Source organism: Parasteatoda tepidariorum, chromosome 2, assembly GCF_043381705.1.
Source record: "Parasteatoda tepidariorum isolate YZ-2023 chromosome 2, CAS_Ptep_4.0, whole genome shotgun sequence".
Classification (NCBI taxonomy): domain Eukaryota; kingdom Metazoa; phylum Arthropoda; class Arachnida; order Araneae; family Theridiidae; genus Parasteatoda; species Parasteatoda tepidariorum.
Genome location: NC_092205.1, coordinates 40,373,901 through 40,393,581, shown reverse-complemented (window position 1 = coordinate 40,393,581; position 19,681 = coordinate 40,373,901). Strand labels below are relative to the sequence as shown.

Sequence of the window (19,681 nt, the reverse complement as noted above, 5' to 3'; positions counted from 1 at the left end):
TATATATATATATATACTTATACAGTCAAACCCCACTATAGTGAAACTTCAGGGGACTGAAATTTCGGTTCACTAAAACCGGGAGTTCGCTATATCTATACTGCAAACAATTTTAACTGATTTTTCCGAACTGCTCCCTTTTATTACACATTATTTAAATAATTGACCAATGAAAAGAAATACAAAAATGATTAAAAAACAATCTGTAATAACAAAAAATGTATTAACTTTCTATTTTTTATAACTCTTTGTCTTGCGCACAAAAAATTTAGGGGTGGCCTTAATTTAAAGAAGGGAAACTGAGATAGAAGAATCAAACAACAAAGAATGCTTATGGCTACATTCAACTCAACAGATGGTTTTAAAAATCGGTATATGTATTTTATGTAAAAATTTCAAAATTATCAAAAATGAAGAAAAAAAAATTAGTCGAAGACAGAAAGAAGTTCATAATATCCAATTTTTTCTCTTCCTTTGGTTCACTATATCCACAAAAAATAATATTATAAGTGTATAGCAAGACACGGGAGAGAACATTTTGTTCACAATATCCGAGAGTCACTATAAACCATGTTCACTATAACGGGGTTTGACTATATATATATGTATATCCCAGGTTCAACTGCTGCCACTGGATGACCAGAGAACTAATGTTAATAATAGTGTAATGAAGAAGGTAGGTTTTCATTGGTCTGATCAAGAAGTTTTGCGGACCAATAAAAAGCTTCAATGGTAACAATGATCATTTAGTTTACGTTATTGGCTGCAACGTTTGTCAAGAGAAGACATATTACAAGTCCATTAAAACTTAGGCAGCAAATTTCTTAACTTTAATTGCAATTATAGTTTTTATGCATATCATTTAATAATAAATACATTTCTTTCTTCTCTCTTAATTTTTTTTTCTAAGGTGTCCAACGGAGGTTGGAAGAAATGATCCCAGAAATGATTTGCATTTTGACAATATTTTTTACAAGAATTTCAGTCAACAGTTGTGTAGAATATTTTTAAAAATACTTTAGTGTTTCCAAATTAAAATACAAGATTTATATTTGAAATACGTGTAATAAACGGAAAAATATAAATTGTTTTCTTATTGAATCAAAATTATTTATAATTACTTAAACACGTATAACTTTATAACTTTTTAGGTCTTGCCAGGCATTTAGTTGCAGGAGGTGTTTCAGTTAGGTGTCAAACTCCAACAGATCCTCCTCCATCTTACACAGAAGCAAACGCATTATCTTCCGATATCAGTGCCATAGAAGGATCATCTATCGCCAATAACAGGTAGCTTTTCTTCTAAATTGATATGAGACTGCGTTTCATTATAGCAGTCAATGGTTAAAATGTTTCGATAAAGATATAAGATAATTTATCATTAAATTTTAATCCGCTTTATTTGCTCATGTTTTATTTTTTCTCATTGCAGCTCAAACAATTTCAACATAATTTTCGTAAAAACAATTTTTTTTAATTGCAATTGCAACTTGGAGATCATGAACAAAGTAGATTCACTTTATATAGTATTGAGGTTTGCTATGTTGCGCTGTTGTAGACGAAATTTTAGGTTATAATTTTGGAATTATCAAAAGTTTATTTGTTTTTCCTTCTTTATGGTAAGCTTGAAAAGGAGAAAAACATTGGTTTAACTTTTTGATCTCCTTAAAACTCTTGAAATTATTTTTATTACTTTTATTTGTGTGGCTGAAATTATCTCCTAAGAGAATTTTCCCCAATTTCTTATCGTTTTTACAAATGAATAAAATCACTTACCAGGTCAAATTTATGTGAGATTTTGTAAGTGAAGCCTATTATCTTAATAAACATTTTTCATTTACTTCAAATACCGTAAAATATTAATAATTTTTTTAGTAACACTCATCTTAAAAATTTTATGTTTATTGTCCAAACATACACATAAACATAAGTTAAAAAAAGTTTTTTTTTTAACTTAAAAAAACTTTTATATAACAGTTTTGAGTATTTTCAGTTTGGACTCTCTTTATTTGTGATATTCACCTGAATTAGTATTGAAAATGATCCAGTTTGAACTATGGGTTAGAATTTCTGATTTTTAATTAAAACAATAAAACCAAAAATATCTTTCAAATGAGGAAATTTACAACTCGAAAAGTATTTATGGGATCTCTCTGGTCCCATATCTCAAAAATAAACTCGCCAACTTAATGCATAACAAAATAAAAAGTGAAAAAAATAATTCTAAAAAAATTATCAAACAGCAGCGGTTGCCATAGCAACGCATGCAATGACCAGAGTAACCAAATTGTGTATTCTTCAATATTAACAAATTAGTAACAACGTTTAGCTGTAGATGGCGCTATAAAGAAATGCTTATAAAGCTGTAAGACAATATTTGCGAAATAAAAATCAGTTGCAGTAACATCATGAAACAGTTTGAGAATAATATTAACACATGAAAATACTTTTGATTGCTGAAACGCTCTGTCAGGCAGCGGAACACTTTTTTTTTATAATTTAGCGATTAATATAATTATTTGTTGATGAACTTTATTACTATTTGCGAAGTTTTGCAAGAATTAATACTCATTTCCTTAGCCGAACGTAGCCCACATTTTACATTTTTATGCCATTCCATTTTTTTAAAAAACTAAACTCCGTTAAGAAAAGACCATTGCGGTATGAGATTTATGTAATCATCCGCGACTGCATTTAGTTCCGCTTTATCTCATTATCAAAATATGCAAATATGCTTTCTAAACAATGTAAAAAATTTTAAAAGTTAAACACGTTAGACATATAGTTTCGTAGTCCTACTGAAATCCTAGACTTGGTGACATATATCGATAAATAAGGTAAACATTCGTTCGTCAAAAAGAAACAGCTACATGACGTTGTAAGAGCATTGGATTTGATTGGACCATTGAAAATGGCGGGTCTTATGCTGACATGCTCTTTAGAAATCAAATGGCAGAAAATGAATTTTTACTTTTGTTTTGCTGTAGAACAAAATCGTCTGAAGGAACAATACTTACTATTTTTTCATCACTTTCTTTAATAGCAAACAGAAACACGCGCATTTTTAGGTATAATTTTTAAATAAATCTCATTACTTGTTAATTAATTATTTTTGTTGATAAGAAAGCAAGCTAAGGAGGCTGTGCAACGTCGTTTCAAAACTTGGCGATATTTGCGCTGTGATTTCGGCATTCATTTGGCGTGCACGTATACGCAAAAAGATCATCTGCGTAGGAATCAGGGCTAAAGAGAACAGAAGAGCTAGTTCACTCCGCTCTTAGAGCTGAAGCTACGATTTCCCTCCTCATGACGTCACTGTGTCCACAGATCTCGGAGATCGCAAGCAAAGATATTATGATAACTTTGCATCTTTCTCTTTGTAAAATTAAGTTTAGACTTTTTCTGGTAATTAGCTTTCAAACTTTACCTAATTAACACATTATTTCCGTTCATAAACATAGTTCAAAAAAACGTTCTTGGGCATTATATTAAAAAAAATACCATTTCAAGCTTATAAAAATGTTTTACTAGTTGGCAAAAATGACACTATAAATACTTTATTTTAAAAAGTTCAGCTTTAACTTTAATTATTAAGAAAAATGAAAGCATATATCGACACTTTNTTTATATTAACTGAGTCATCTCGGAATCCATTCTTTACATAGTTGTTCATTTACTTTAGGGAACACGCGGAAAATTATATTTTTTCCACTTATTTTTCTATCAGAATTTGCAATCGTGCAAACTGGCATTTCGATAATAGTTTTAAATTCTTGTAAATTCACTGCAAAAACTGAGGAAAGTCATTATAGAAAATAACAAATGTCTTAGAATATCTCACAAAAAGAAATGGTCCAATATTAGTTAGAGCTAGTAAGACCGAGTGCTCCGTTCTTGAAGTAAAAGTGCGAGCTTTGCGCCAAAGTGACGTCACTAGAGAAAATAGGAGGATTGGCGCGGCGAGAGCTACTTCAAAGGAGTGAACCAGCCCTTCTATTCTCTTTAGCCCTGCGTAGGAATAGTGGTTTTTCTTAAACTTGCGACAGAGTATAGTTTTTTAAATTATCGGTCATTTGCATGTCTTCTTTTAACGCAGAAGAAAAAGTGTTTATCTGACAGATTAAGAAATAATTTTGAATAAAAGTACTTTTTGATCTTGAATATCCTTTATATAAAACTAAAAGACGAAAAAAATCGAAAGACAAAAATACATAAGACCGTCAAAAAATATCTTAATGTATAATGTAGATAAGTTTTTAAGGAATTATAAGCCTGCGAAACTATCAAATTACTAACTATTACTATATTAAAATTACTAAACTATACATTTTTTGCAACATATCACTATTAGTTTAGCTTACAAAATAATGTTTATTTCTTTTTAGCTTTGATCTTCGTACTTCTCGAGTAGGGTCTGCGTCTCAAGACAGAAATGCAATCAATCAGCGTCCAACATCGGGATGTGGATCTTCAGGTATGCAGAACGCCCTCTACTGGTCAACGAAGTTTTGACCCACTGTTGAGGAAACAAAACATCTTTAAACAAAACAAAACAATTAAATCATGTTTGATATTTTCATAATCTTGAAGGAAGTGTCTTATCTTTTTTGCGATAAGAGATAGACGTTGTTTTACACATATGCCAAATAATACCTGAGATAGCTATTATTTTGTTGTGAACATGAGAGTTTGAATCAAATAATGTGTTGTAATAAATATGTGTCTAATAAAATTTTACTTTCTATGATCCTGTTTCTTATTTGACGGCAATATAACAAAAACAGATTATTTAAAATAATTTAAACTGCTTTTTAAATCTACTTCATTTCAGCATTCCTCATATATTTTTCGAAAAAAATATTGTTAACTTAAAATTAATCAATTCTAACTCAGTAATAGAAAGTTGGCCCTCAAATTGTCACTGAGAAAAAAAGTAGGGTCAAAAATACCAGAAAGTGGTGACGTTTATCGTGTTTTTGGCTTTATGAGAACACCAGAAAACTCGGTAATTTTTATCGAAGCACTTTGGTAATGATTTTGATAAAATTGACTATAAATATGGTTTTATAACATGTGATAAAATTTGGTAAATTTGCTAATTTTATTACGAAACTTTAGAGCATGACATGAAAATCAATTAATTAAATTCACTTTTAAGTTTTGTATTTTTCACTAAAAATGTGGTAATAAAAATTATAATTTTAACACCAGAATTACACCAAATAACACCAGAATAACACCAGAATTATCAAAAAATGGTTTAAATACCGTAGTTGTCATTTTATTAACCATAGATGTGCTATTATCATGAATGGTGTTACTATATAATAGGATAATTTTACAAGAATTTTTCTTCGTGTTACTTTTTTGTAAAAAAGTATATATATTTCTGAAACATACTTACAGAAAAATCTCTTTTGTAATATATTCTTAGCAGAAGTTTTTAAATTGAATCAATAGAATAAATGTTAAAATTAATTCATAAAAATACAATCTAGCAGATAATTTTGGAAGAATCAAAAATTGCTTGACAAATCTTAGTCCATTGATGATCCCATTATTTTTCCTCTACGAATTAGACATTTTGTAACATATTGAACCACAATATTTTTCAAATTTATGGTAATAAGCTGAACTAAATTGTTGGGATTCATACACTTGATTACATAGCACTATGATTCAATTTGCAAGGAATCTTGGTTAAATTCAGCACTATAATATGGTTACCAAAAATGCTTCAACTCTTCAAAATATAAAACAGTTTAACTTACACCCTTGTGCAAATTAATTGAAACAAACTTTTTTTTTCGTGTTTTTTAAAGAAGATGTTTTGGGGTTGTTTCGGTTACAATGCGGTTGGACCTTTGCAGCGTATTGACGGTATGATGCGTTCTGAGCAGTACATTACTATTCTGGGTAAAAAATTTGTTCCACAGTTGAGGAAACGATACGCTGATGGAGCAGGGATTTTTCAACAGGATTTAGCTCCTTGCCATACGACCAAAATTGTCAAGAAATTCATGCCTGAGAATCAAATTGAGAAATTGGAATGGACAGGGAACTCTCCGGATATCAACCCAATTGAGAATCTCTGGGCCATATGCAAGAATCGCCTATTAAATATGGACTGTACAACTATGGAGAAGCTAATCACGGCGTTAATTCATGTGTGGTACAAGGACACAAATATTATAAATAACTGTAAAAAATTAGTGGAATCCATGCCGAATCGTGTCCAAATGTTAATAAAGTGTCGTGGAGATCATATTATGTACTAAAGATTTTTGAGTTTGTATAAATTTAAATAAAATAGCATTTTCTCTTAGTTTTCTGAATTTATTGAGTTTGTTTCAATTAATTTGCACAAGGGTGTACATGAAAGCGTGGTTTATTTCAACACTTTTATTAGATTTCTAAAAACGATACAAAAGCATACTAAAAGCTGTAGGAATAAGCATACAGGAATACGGTGAAACTAAGCAAAATAGCGAATATAATTTGACCTTTTCTAAGAATAGTAGAATATGCTTTTCTATTTAAATATATCTAAATGATAATCTTAAATATCAACACAGATTTAAAAAATTTACTACACAATATAATTTATTTTAATTTCAAAGTGTTAAAAATATTTTTCTTTAATCTGTGAATGTATTGGTTTTCAAAATCAAAATAAATATCATCCAGTTCTTAGCCGTCTGTGGAAACCGTAATTTTGCAGCAATAAAAATTACAAAAAAAAATCATTTTATTTGAACAAAATGAAGAAAATTCCAGAGATACTTTTTTAAACTAAGACATCAATTTTTTTAAAATATAGTTCATAGTGTTCGCCAAAATAAATTTTCTTATTAAGTTTATATTAATTGTCAATTTAGTTATGCTACTTTATTATAATAACATTGATTCATTAATCTCAAAATTCATTCATTACTTTGAACATTAACTCATTCATTAATTTCCATTTTCATGTATTCATTTGAAAATTAGTTACTTCAGTTTGTTTTGCATAAATTAATTACTTCAGAAAGTTCAGAACTATAATTCTTTTAATCCAGAAGAACATTTACTTTCGATTTTTATTTATTAATCATTCTAAACTGACAGGAAAAAAATATTTAGAATAGATTAGAAATATTACTGTTTCTAGGACAAATATTTAGAAATCATTACAAATAATATCAAATTACATAACTGATGTATATTAGAAAAAAATAAAAGATAAATTGGTAATATTTTAACAGACAAGAGGAAAAAACTTTTGATATACTATAGATTTTTAATAACCGGCATTAAACTCTTTCTATTATTTTGCTCTGAAGTTTTTATTATTTCTCTTAAAGGAAATAAACAGTTTTATTTCATTTTGTACGAAAGAAGTCATTTCATACGTTGGACGCAAACCGTAAAATAAATCATGAGTTTTATGGTGTATGAAAAGTCCAACGACAAAACGACAACTTTAGAGAATCAAGCCTTTTATCCGTCTCTCACAGTTAACGTTAACATACTAAAATAATTTTCTTTCTCCAAATTGAAAACTCAAAAAATAATTTTAACTGTAAAAGCTGCTAAAATTGAGTTATATTTTTACAGTAAAGGAAAGAATCGAATGTTTTAAACGTGTGCGAAATGTAATTAAACATGAGCTATAGAAAGATCACTTCTTAAATACTAATTCAAGGAGTTTTTTTTAAAAAAATATTGTTATAAACTCTTTTTTCCTCATAATTTGGGCTTAAGTTAATTAAACATATGATTTTATAAATTTATTGAAAAGCAGATCCATTAATCAAAACCGCTTATCATTCCCCATTATTTCTCTAGAAATTTTTTGCACAAAACAGTTTTTTTTCTTCTCAACTTGAAATTTACTCAAAAAGCACGCACTGAAGATTTACTTCTTGTTCATGCTCATACTTTCAACTTTACACGCTTAAGTATTTTTTAAATAGCATATAAAATTAAAATTTCACAGTCATAAACAATTTGCTCAGTCACCATTACAATTTCATCCACAATCTTACTTTCTAAACCATTAATCAGTTTTTGATAGCTTTAAAAATACATTTCACCTAAAGGAAAATTTAGTGATAATGTCAAAACTTATTTAATAATATTTTTTTTAAAAATTTTACACTCATTACTTTGAATGCATATATTAATTAGATATATTTTTACAGCATTACAAATTATGTGCAAAACTGAAAGGCACCATTAGTTAAGTTTAAAAGTTCCAGCTTTATTTATTTATTTATTACTAGCTGAATACCTGTCCTTCGCACGGAGTTAAAATAAAGAAAAGAAGAAAAAGAATCAACAAATCAGTACTGAGAAACACTACGAAATCATATTGAAAACTGAACTGAAGATCTTAGTGGAAGAACCAGGTCAGTAATATTTTTAGGGGAATTAATGAATCAGAGAAAATAACATAAATCGGTTGCGTCAATATAGGTATGTTTAATGTAACATAATTATTTTTGGCTTCCCTTTAATTTTAATAAACTGATCTACATAAATTTTTAGCATGCTGGCATGACTGTTATTCGAAATTAAGCAGTGGCAAATAAAATAAGACATAGAATTATCAGTCCAGCTTTCTAATGTATTGGTAATAAAACAGTTTGGCTATCACTTTTCCCGTATTCTGATTACAGCCTCTTTGAAAATGTCACTTGCCTGGTTCTTCCACTTCCTGACTTCCACTATCTTCCTGGTTCAGTTCTTCAATGTAAAGCTAAAATATTTTTTTTCTATTTATTATTATTTGTAACCCTTTCCTATGATTTTATGTTATTGAACTAAGCAAAACTAGTTTATCTCAGTTCATCCCATCAGAATAGAGATAAACTGTATTTTGCTTCATTTAGCATGATGTTATTGCTCATGTTCAAGTTATGATGGTCAAAATTTACCGCTATCAATTTTCCCTGGTACATATCCCTTTCAAGGAGCAAAACTACCAATATAATACTTTATACCTATTTTAATGCATTTCGTACCTTACATTATAATATTATATATACGTTATAACATTATAACAATTATAATATAGCATTATATATACATTACAACATTTTAACAATTATAGCATAACATTATATATACATTATAACATTATAATATTTTAATGCATTTCGTCTTGAAGGTGCATGATATACACCTTCAACACAACAAGTACAACATCTATCTGTGGTAGCACACCAAATCCCAATTAGAAAAAAATTAATTATGTAAACAGTAATTAAAATAGTAATTACGTGTTCAGAACTAAAAAGAATTAATTTGATAAGACAGAGCTTGATCATTTCTCTATCGTACCTTTAAGTTACAATTTAAAATATTTATAAGTTGTAGCGTAAAAAAGCTCTTCCCATTCTAATTCATTAACATATTAATACACTATCTTTGCTACCACTGGAAAAAAAAATCTTTTTTAGCAATGTAGAACCTGTTGTAGAACTCTTATCAAACCAGCACCATTTAAAATAATACCAGTAGTTTATAATACCATAATAATCAAGCGTCATTTGTGTAGGACGCTTTGCTACGGTTCCCCTAATCGAATTTTAACTATACATAGTTTATTTCTTTATCACAGCACATAGCCTTTTTTATTTCAACTATTACATATTGCCAACATTAATTAGGCATAGTAGTCAATAATAGTATGTCAATTTCTTACTGTTCCTCACATAGAATAAGTACCTTTGCTCTATTAATTTTACTTTTTAGTACAATGCCTATTTCTTTTATTTCAATATGCATATTTTAAGTAAACTAATTAATAATTGTTGGTGTTAATAGTAGTATGGAGATATTATACGTTTCTCCTAAATGATTTAGTACCACTTTTCCGTTAGTTTTGCTTTTGAATATTGTTTCTTTGCATTTCAACTACCGTTAATTTTAGAAACACATTTTGAAAGAATAACTATAAAAAAACATGTGGTATTAGATAACTTTAAAAATATTTGCGTAGTCCACGCGTTCTAAAACAAACTCTTTTTTTCGATCAAATAAAGCTATAAGCAGCAAATATCACTGATTTTAGCTTCAAAATATATTATTTATTGAATCCTCTACATTTAAATTTAAAACAATGGCTAGTGCTCAACCAATCAGAAAATTCTGTTTCATTTTTTGCTGATTCCACTCGAACGGTTTGTCGTAGACTGTTCTAATGTCAACAGCGACCTTCCTCGCACTTTGAACTATCTGTCTGGTGTTACCTATGTTGACACACGAACACACACACATTTTTATATAGAGAGATTATTTGACACCCCTCGCAATGACTTTGCGTTATTGGATTAAGGCAGTGTTTCCCAAACTTATTACTTTTGTGTACCCTTTCTAAATATTTTGTAACGCTGTGTACCATTAATTACAAAATGAATGTATTTTTTACTGAAAAAAAATTGCCCAAAAGTTAAAAATCACAACTGGCTGTTAATACCCCTAATTATTAACTGTTAACTCTGCAAAAAATAGCCAATATAAAAATACGTAATCTTAAATTTTCATGGCTAGCTTTGTTTCTAAATAAAATTTAGTGAAATTTTCGTTTGTTTCATGATATTTCGTATAAGAACGCGTACCCTCGCTAAACTGCTCCCGTACCCCTGGGGGTACGCGTACTACACTTTGGGAAACACTGGATTAAGCGAAACACAATTTTAGAAATGTATTCTTTCAAAGTAAAAACTAACTATTGGCATAATGTAGGGTGTAACGTATTCGAAAAAAAAACAGATATTCGATACGTAACGAATAAAAATAATTAAATGTCAAAGAATATGCCGTAAATTCTTTTTTTGATAAACGGGAGTTATGAGCTAGAAAACATCAATGATGTTATCTTTACAATATTCGGGGGGAAAAAACGGACTCACCCGGTAGTTTAATTTTAATCAAAGGCTAGTTCTAAACTTATGAGAGAATACCCGAACGATTTAACTGAAATTTTTGAATGATTATTTGGCTCAGGGGGGGGGGTAAAATTGCCCTTTCGCCTGCTGCCTAAATTTCAGGTCTCTAGCCAAATGGTTCTGGAGTTCTAGCACAAATGGTTCAGACACATAAGCACACAGACAAATTTATTATGTTAATATTATGTATATCAAGTTCAGTAACGTTTAGAACATTTTTCTAGATATATTTAACAAACTGCTTTGTACGAGGTTGTGAATCGTATTAGAAAAAAATATTGAGCAAATTATCTGTTAACTTTTTTTAGCGCCAAGTTGATTATTACTAAATTAAAAAGTTGTGATACCATAATAACATATTTTCTAGTTTTTAAAATTTCTTTAATTTCTTAGATTTATTTTTTTATCACTCTCACTAGCATTTTAACTAAATTAAACTAATTATTTAATTTTCATTACATTTTATAAAAAGCTAATATAAATATTTTCATTATTTTTTATTATTAAAAGCTAATATAAATATTTTCATTCTTTTTTATTATAAAAAGCAAATACAAATATTTTCATTCTTTTTTAACAATCAAAGTAATGACTAACTTTTTATTGCAATACTAACTCATTAACTCACTTTCGTGACTAAATCGAAACAGAATTTATTTATAACATTTTCTATAATAATTTATTTGTAAACTTTATTTCTTTCCATAAAAATGTTTCAGTTACATGGTTATGCCAATTATCAGTCCTTTTTGGTGATTAGCCTTAACCAAACTACGAGTATTTTCAAATATAATAATTACGGAGACTTGACTCTGCTTTCGGCCATTTTATCTTTCGATAAATCGCCAACCATGGATTTTTTCCCATGCTCCTATCCGTCCGTTAAGAACAACTAACTTTTAATTTTGAATTCCTGGTGAAAGGTTTGGGGGGGGGGGTGATAACCTCTGCCTGAGCAATAATTAACGATTTTTCTTGATGAAGAACAAGTATGATTATCTTGATCCCTTTGGGGAGTTCTTTCGTTAAAACGTCGCCGTGTTCGTTATAATAAGATTTACATAATAAAAAAAAATTTCCAAATGATTTTATTTATTTTTCTGAAATAAATATCCCTACTTCATATCCAAATTAAAATTGATCTGAAGCGGTCATAATATGCTTAATACTGCAATGGACTAACCACTCCTAGCATAAAAGTAAAGCAACTTAAACATAATTGCGTGATACTTTTCTTTAACTTAAAGGGTAGCAAGGTTCAATTTAACTCCTTATAGAGAGAGCAGCAAATTTTCACAGTATTAGTAATGTTAGTTCTAGTTCTATTCATATCTGTTAGAAATTTTAGATTGTGTTGGGTCATAACATTAACAGTAAATTACCTGTAACTTTAATATGTCGCCAAGTTGATTACTGTTATCTTTCAAGCAAAAGCAACTTAAACTTAAGTTCACGAAACTTTGTTTTAGCTTAAAAGAAACAAGATCGAATTATAGAGCTTGTAAAAATCTTTCACTATACTAATATGTCTAGTTATATCCATATGAGGATACAATGTTAAACCAATTTTTTTGAAGTGTACACTGTTGGAAATATAGTATTGTGTTTAAACATAATTTTTAGCAAATTTTTCTCCATCTTAGTATGGAGTCAAGTTAAACCACAAAGTGTTCTAAATTAGGATGCCTACTTTTAAAAATTAATAAAAAGGAAAACGATTTGGGTTTTTAAAAAAATCTTGCATCAAACTTATGTGACAGGGCATCAATTTTTTTCTTAGAGTTTTTGTTTTTAAATCAAAAGCTTATGGCAGGTAGCACAGAATTTTCCTTCCACTGTTCTTTTTCATTTGATTTGCTATGTTTGGATTTGAGATTATAACATATGATTTTGGCACATCGAAAATATTGTAATTAGAAATTTTTATTCGTTTAATACAATTTTGAAACATTTTGATAAAATTTTCTTAGAATGTCAAATTTTACTATCCACTCCACCATCTGTCGGAAAGCTTTTGAACTCTAAGTGAAATCTCTTTTAAAAAAATTTATGCTCCGCTACATAAATTTGATGCAAGAACTGTCTTTTTGATATTAGCAGGTTTCGTGTTATAAACATAATAACAGTTTGCGGCAATTATAATATACTACAAAATCAAACTAATTTAAGGTATTTTTTAAGATAGGTATTTAGTTTCAATGAATGATACTATAGTATAATTTGCACTGAAGCAGGGTATAGTTTAAAGCTACTCTCTTAAAATGAAAGAGTGATTTCCCCTACTCAAAAAAGAGTTAAATTTTTTTAACTCCACTTGAGTGAAATACACGAAATTTTTGCTTTGCGTTTAGTCAAACTTGAGTGGTATTTATTTAAGCAATATTTGAGTGCTTTTAGCTCAAACTTGAGCGATTTATTTATTATTTAATTGCGTGCGAGCTATAAGATCGAATTTCTATCGTTTTATTTTAAAAAGCAAACGATAATAAAACTAAATGAAATTGTTATGTTCTGTGATCTAAATTGATTATGTCTTCATTTTTATTTTACGTTTGTGGCTTAACTACCACTACGAAAAATAAACATTAATTCACTGGTATATAAGACATGCTAACTTGATTCAATCATAAGGTTCCCTTTTGATAGATGAAGGTTGGCATTGTGACAATACCAATTTGTCGATAACTCGTCCCCCCACATTGGTGACCTCCGGACGTGATTTGAACACGCAGTAACGCCCGGTTCGATCTGGTAACGCGTACTTCGATGAATGGTGCACATTGAACAGTTGCAGGGGTGAAAGCGAGACGGAAAAGATGAAAGACTGGTAGTGAAACCTTTTAAGTTATAGCTAGTTTTTGAGAGGAGTTTACTTTTTCTTTTATTAAACTGTTCAACAATATCTACTTTATCATGGAAAAGAAGCAGTTTTGCGAAAAAAATGCTGGAATGAAATGTCTTACGTACCAGTTTTTTTTCTCTTTTCCGTCTTGCTATACAAGGGCTTTCAGCCATGAACAATTGAACAGTATGATTAAAATATATTCACTTAAATGATGCTAATTATGAATAAAAAATGATTGAAATTCACACAAATTCAAGTTAAAAGGACCCAATCAAGTGATACATATAACCACTCAAACTCGAGTGAAAAATCACTCAAGTTTCATTGAAAACGATCCATTCAAGTAATACTGAAAATTACTCAAACACGAGTGAAAATAACTCAAGCTTGAGGGAAATTTTTTTCACTCAAACTTGAGCTATTTCCATATAACTCTTTCACTTGAGTGATTTGAACTCAAGAAGAGAAGGCAGCTTTCTTCGAGACGAAAGAGTTAAATAGCACTCAAGTTGAGTTATTCTCACTCGTTCATTTTAAGTGAGTAAAGAACATATCTTATAAGTTTACATGCAATCAAATGTTTCAATTAGACTTTTACAGTATTCAAGAACGAATTTGGTTTAAAAACTGTTAAATTATGCTATAAAAGCTAATAAATGTAAAAATTATTTTGTCTTGAAGGAAACACAATAGCAAAGGCAATAATATAATAACAGACAAATGCTCCAAAAGAGATTGGAAAAACAATTCTGACAGCTCTTTCTATTTTATATGATAATTCCTTTGACGGGATTCTTAAGCACTTGGCATCCGTCTTTTCTTTTTTATCCTCGATTTCTTCCACATTCTGAAATTAGAAAAATTCTTTGAAATGTTTTGTATTAGCATACAAATCAAGATGAGTTTCAAAATTTTCAAATAATGTAGTTTTATATTTTAATTGCTAAAGGAACCTTTTGGAATTAAAATCGCTAATGTTTTAAAAAAATATCTTTTTTTTTACTAAATTATTGCATTATTTTTATTATATACATACATCCATAAGAAACATCAACATTTAAAAAGTATGCACTGGGATAGGAAGTATTTTATTTTTATTTTATAATCGTCGTTGAACAACTGAACCATTTTTGGGTTTATGACTACTAATGTTCAACTCCGTAACCTTGTCATTTTGGACCCAATCCCGAAAACAAGGGAAATCCTGGGTCAAGGATTGGGAGAAATTTGCCTTCGCTGAGGACTTTTTGATGGAACTAACCCACATTATCGTTACATGGAGAGGAAGACTACGAGAACCTCCCACGGTTAGCCAGACAGCAAGTGGACTTTAACCCATCATCCGTCTACCACTGAGGATATTTCACGTAAGCACAGTGGTCGGTGCAAGCAGTATGCGGATTCGTATCGACCAGCTATTGCTGGAATTCGAGTCCGGACAACATCAAGTATGCACTACGGACTACATCATCTGCTCATTACAAGGTGAATGCACTACCCCCTGAGCCATCACGACTCAGGTAGAGAGTATTGTCAAAACTACCAAAATACAGTAAAATTTACTGTGTTACTGACTCTATGGGGACACTATAAAGTTCGGTGATTTTCACCATAGCTCTTTGGTTATGATTTTGGTAAAATTAACCACAAAATATGGTTTTATAATAGGGATAAAATTTGGTAATTTTATCATGATACCCTAAATCATATCATACAAACCATTTATTCAGTTAAATTTACTTTTCAGTTTTGTATTTATTAAATTGACTGATATATGTATTTCCGACCCCACATTGCTATATGATTTCGAGTCGTCAGGATGCAGCCTACCACTCTTAGGAGTTCTGAAACGTTTAACTGAGACATAATAAAATTATTCTTTATTCCAAATTCTAAACCTTTAAGTAACCTTTCTGAGGACAGGTAATTTAAAATTTGAAAACGAGATGCTATAACAGCAACAAACTGCGGTAATACTAAGAAGTGATGTTCATCTGTGGATTCAATTTAGAGTAGTAATTTATGACGTATTAAATTATAGTTTTATGGAAGCGCTTAATATATTTGGTTGGCATTTCAGTTAAAACCGTTTTCTTTTAAATTTTTTTATAAGTTTAAAATGTGGAAGCATTCTATTTTCTCATTCACTTCCATTCTCTTTTCACAAGAATTATCTTGGCAATGTCGCTTTAATTTTACAGTGAAAAGTACTGGCACTTTGAGTGAAAGAAATTTTTAAATTTGATCCGGGTTTTTTTAACCGTATATCAATTACTAATAATAAAAATTATAGGGATTTTATGTATTCATGAAGACTTACAATATCTATCATGATTATTTAAGTTCCCTGATCTTCTAATCTTCAACATTTTCGCTTGCATAGAAGGTATATAATGTGCTTAGAATTAGAGGTGTTTAATATATTTTTCTAAAAAATATACAATAGAAATATTTTTTAAGAAATACAATGTAATTTACCTTATCATTCGCGCTGCAAACACAATGCATTGTAGAATCGCTTGAAGTTTTGGATGATGTCGATCGGTAAAGATAATTCACCACGATGTATTCAACAAAAGAAGTATAAATAAAAAATAAGCAAGCACCATCCCATAAGTTCATAGCCTCTAAGTTGGACACGACAGGTAATGATGATCTGAAGTTTATCATTGTCGTACAGTAGCTCAACATACTTGTTACTCCAATCGTTACTCTAGTCGAGACATCTCCTTTGTCCAACCAAAACCCAAGAAATGCGCTGGTGACAAGAATTATTCCAGGCAAGAAAACTGTGGTAATGTAGTAATTTTTATCTCGAGTAAAAATAAGTAAAATATATAGGCAACTATTACCTGAAAGTACAGACATTATATGTGATAATAGTATTATAAATCAGGTAAATAGTCCATAATTATGTGTTAAAAAAGAGTGTTTCTTTGGAGCAATTAATACATAAGATATTTTTTATAATAAGCTTCTTTTGATATTGGAAATAACACCTGAAATCTCCTCAAGTGCTTCCCTATTTTTTAAGGGGAGTGCTGGAGAGTTGAGGGGCTGAAATGAATTTCTTATATACAGGCAAGTGAGGCATATTTTCTTTTGTATGTTTTCGCTTAATGAAATGACACCAATTTCGAGACAATTGGATAAGTTATAATCATTTTATGTATAAAAAGTTAAAATTTGTACGTGTACCTATCTGATATTGCCTTCCAAGCAGGTGAGATATTGTTCCCATGCATTTTATTACGCCGAATCGAATGAAACTATACAAAAACTAATAAAATAATTAGTTCAAAAATTGCAAGTATGAATGATAAGTACTACTATTGACACGCGCTTATATTATACACTTTACATTACTTTCCATGAAGAATCTGAGCATGTCAGGCATAATTTTGGATGTTATTTTTGACACTAAATTGAGAAGATGAAACTAATAGATTAAAAATTATAAAGGTTTTCAATTCAGGTCTGCAATTTAAAAAAAAACCCTTTTTAGACAAAAAAACTGTTTCAACTTTAGAAATGTTATTTCTTTTCGTTACAGTTTGATCTCTTTCGATTAAATTAGAAAAAATACATAAGGATAAATGTCTGTAGAGCACTGTATTATGCTATAATATGTAACAAAACTCTGATTTTTGTAGATAAAACGGGTATAACTTCGAGACTATAAGAGTGATCGTCTTAGTATTGATTTCATTCAATTTAGCATGCAAAATTGCATTGGCAATTATGTCTTACATGTTCAGATAGTTCCTGGGTAGCAGTGTAAAATGCATACAAATTGTACTAATTTTTGTACATAAAAACTCTTTCAACGTTTAAATTATTTGTTCTACAGTCTTATTTAATTCAGCGTACAAAAATGCATAGTCTAACTTGTTCAGGTAGCAGTATCACAAGCTTAAACTGGAACAAATTTGTACTTTTTGTACTTAAATATTTTATAAATTATAAACTATTTGTCCAATTGGTTTTATCCGATTTAGCCTGAAAAAATAAATCGAAAATTAAGGCTCACTTGTCTGTCTAGGAGAAATTCAATCCCCCGCCCTCAAATATGCGTATCCGTAAATACGAATCACATATCCGTAGCGTGTAGAAAAGTTTTCAGGTACAATTTATAATAACATAATAAAGTTATTTTCGAAAAAATTTCTAATTTTGCTGGATTAAAGATTTCATAAATTGATGAATTTATTCTTACTATTTCAACTAATGTCTGGGTTTTAACGACATTTGCCTTTTTTATTTTATTTTTGAACCCCTTTGGCCTAATATTTTAATCACTTTTAGAGTACTATTTGATTTTTCAGGTCACTTATTAAACTTTTGGGAGAGTTTCTTTCTCTTTAGGACATTTTTTTAATTTTAGGGCATATTTGAGAGCTTATTATTATATTTTTCACGCATTTTAACTTTGGCATACTACTTGTAGTAAAGCATTACAGCTCCTATGCTAAAGATGACAATTGTGCACTAGTGAGAAGATTTATTGATCAGGAAGATAGAAAACCTTAATAACTTCTGGAAACTTTGAGGGTAGGAAAGACTAAGAATAAAAGCTCAGAAATTTAGGATAACTCCAGAAACACCTGTCATAGGGAGCATATATCAGACTTCGATGTACAAAAAGCGGACAACACTGAATAACTTTTGATCTAGTGATAGGATCTTCACGTTCTAGGACTTAATCTTAATGGTTCGAGGAGGTGACTTCAAAATGCTAATAGAATAGAAAAGTCAATATTTGAGTTACAAAAACAGACACCAAAAAATCCCTTTCTTTGAATAAACATGCCTTTTTTTCAATGGATTCGCATTTCTGAAATATAGGAAGTAGCAGCAATCTGGGAAATATGGATATAATAGTTTTGTCAGAAGAGTGGTCGAAGTGTGAACCCCATAAAGTTAATTTTGCTTTTTACTTATTTCGCAACATCTGGAGAACTTTTGGAGGGATTGAGAAATCTTGGCTCACAATTATAATTCCATGCATAAAAAAATTTTAAAATAACTTTTGGCCAGTATTTATTATTTTTACCTATTTTATTTGATGGCGAAATTTTGAAAAAAATTTTTCACCAGTCGAAAAAAAATTGAACTGTATGCAATTTTTACACCATTTCAAAGAATATAATTTTACATGAAAAATACGATATTTGCTTGAAATAGGTTAAATAGTTCTTGAAAAAATGTAATTTAGGAACACGACTTTTTAGAATTCATCAATTTCTCTCAATTCTGCATGGCTTAACGTTCTCTACAATATATGAGGTTTTGGAAACTAAATGCTTCAGATTGATTGCAAGAGACATTTTTTGCAGTTTTAAAAGCAATTTTTGCTTTTTTTTAAGGAATTTACTGATTTTTTAGGCTGTAATAATCTAGTTATGAGTGATAATTAACAAATTTAAATAATTTGAGTACATTATAGCAACAATAAAACGAATAATCCTTATAACCAAGTGCGATAACTAATATTATAAGGGAAATTAATTTCGATATATTAGTAGTACATTTCCTAGAAATATTCACTCCTAGAAATATTAAAACGTACTATCCTGCCAATTTCGAGAGCAAACCATATACTTCATGATGAATTTGTTGATAAAATGAAACAATATTTAATAAAATATTAATAACATAATTTTCAGACAACTTGTTCCTTTTAAAAGAGTTATATCTAAAAACTTACTTCGTGACGTTAACCACATATCACAAGTTCCACTTATATTAGAAATGAGATAAGCATTAAAGGAGTGAAAAGATGTCGTGCGTATCAGTCGTTGGGCGTCCCATTCTAATTCCAGCTCATCTTGTTCCAAAGCAACTAAAATACAATAATTTAGAACACATTTACTTTATTATAAAAAATTCTAATATATATATA

General features: G+C 29.5%; 2 protein-coding genes across 3 annotated transcripts in view; one reads left to right on the top strand and one right to left on the bottom strand.

Annotated features, from left to right (window-relative positions):
* LOC107455410 (uncharacterized) overlaps positions 1 to 4,745 on the top strand; it is a 70,673-nt gene extending 65,928 nt beyond the window's left edge. For both annotated transcript variants that reach the window (XM_016072965.3, XM_071177474.1), the window contains exons 6-7: positions 1,152 to 1,290; positions 4,386 to 4,745. In XM_016072965.3, coding sequence (XP_015928451.2) covers positions 1,152 to 1,290; positions 4,386 to 4,512 — 266 coding nt within the window. In that variant the 3' untranslated portion in view covers positions 4,513 to 4,745. The remainder of the gene's footprint in view (positions 1 to 1,151; positions 1,291 to 4,385) is intronic.
* Positions 4,746 to 14,294: 9,549 nt separating this feature from the next.
* LOC122270551 (glutamate-gated chloride channel-like) overlaps positions 14,295 to 19,681 on the bottom strand; it is a 12,792-nt gene continuing 7,405 nt past the window's right edge. Inside the window, exons 3-5 of the mRNA XM_043048268.2 lie at positions 19,487 to 19,621; positions 16,258 to 16,631; positions 14,295 to 14,626 (exon numbers count right to left, since the gene is read on the bottom strand). Of these exons, the coding sequence (XP_042904202.2) occupies positions 14,429 to 14,626; positions 16,258 to 16,631; positions 19,487 to 19,621 (707 nt within the window). The 3' untranslated portion in view covers positions 14,295 to 14,428. The remainder of the gene's footprint in view (positions 14,627 to 16,257; positions 16,632 to 19,486; positions 19,622 to 19,681) is intronic.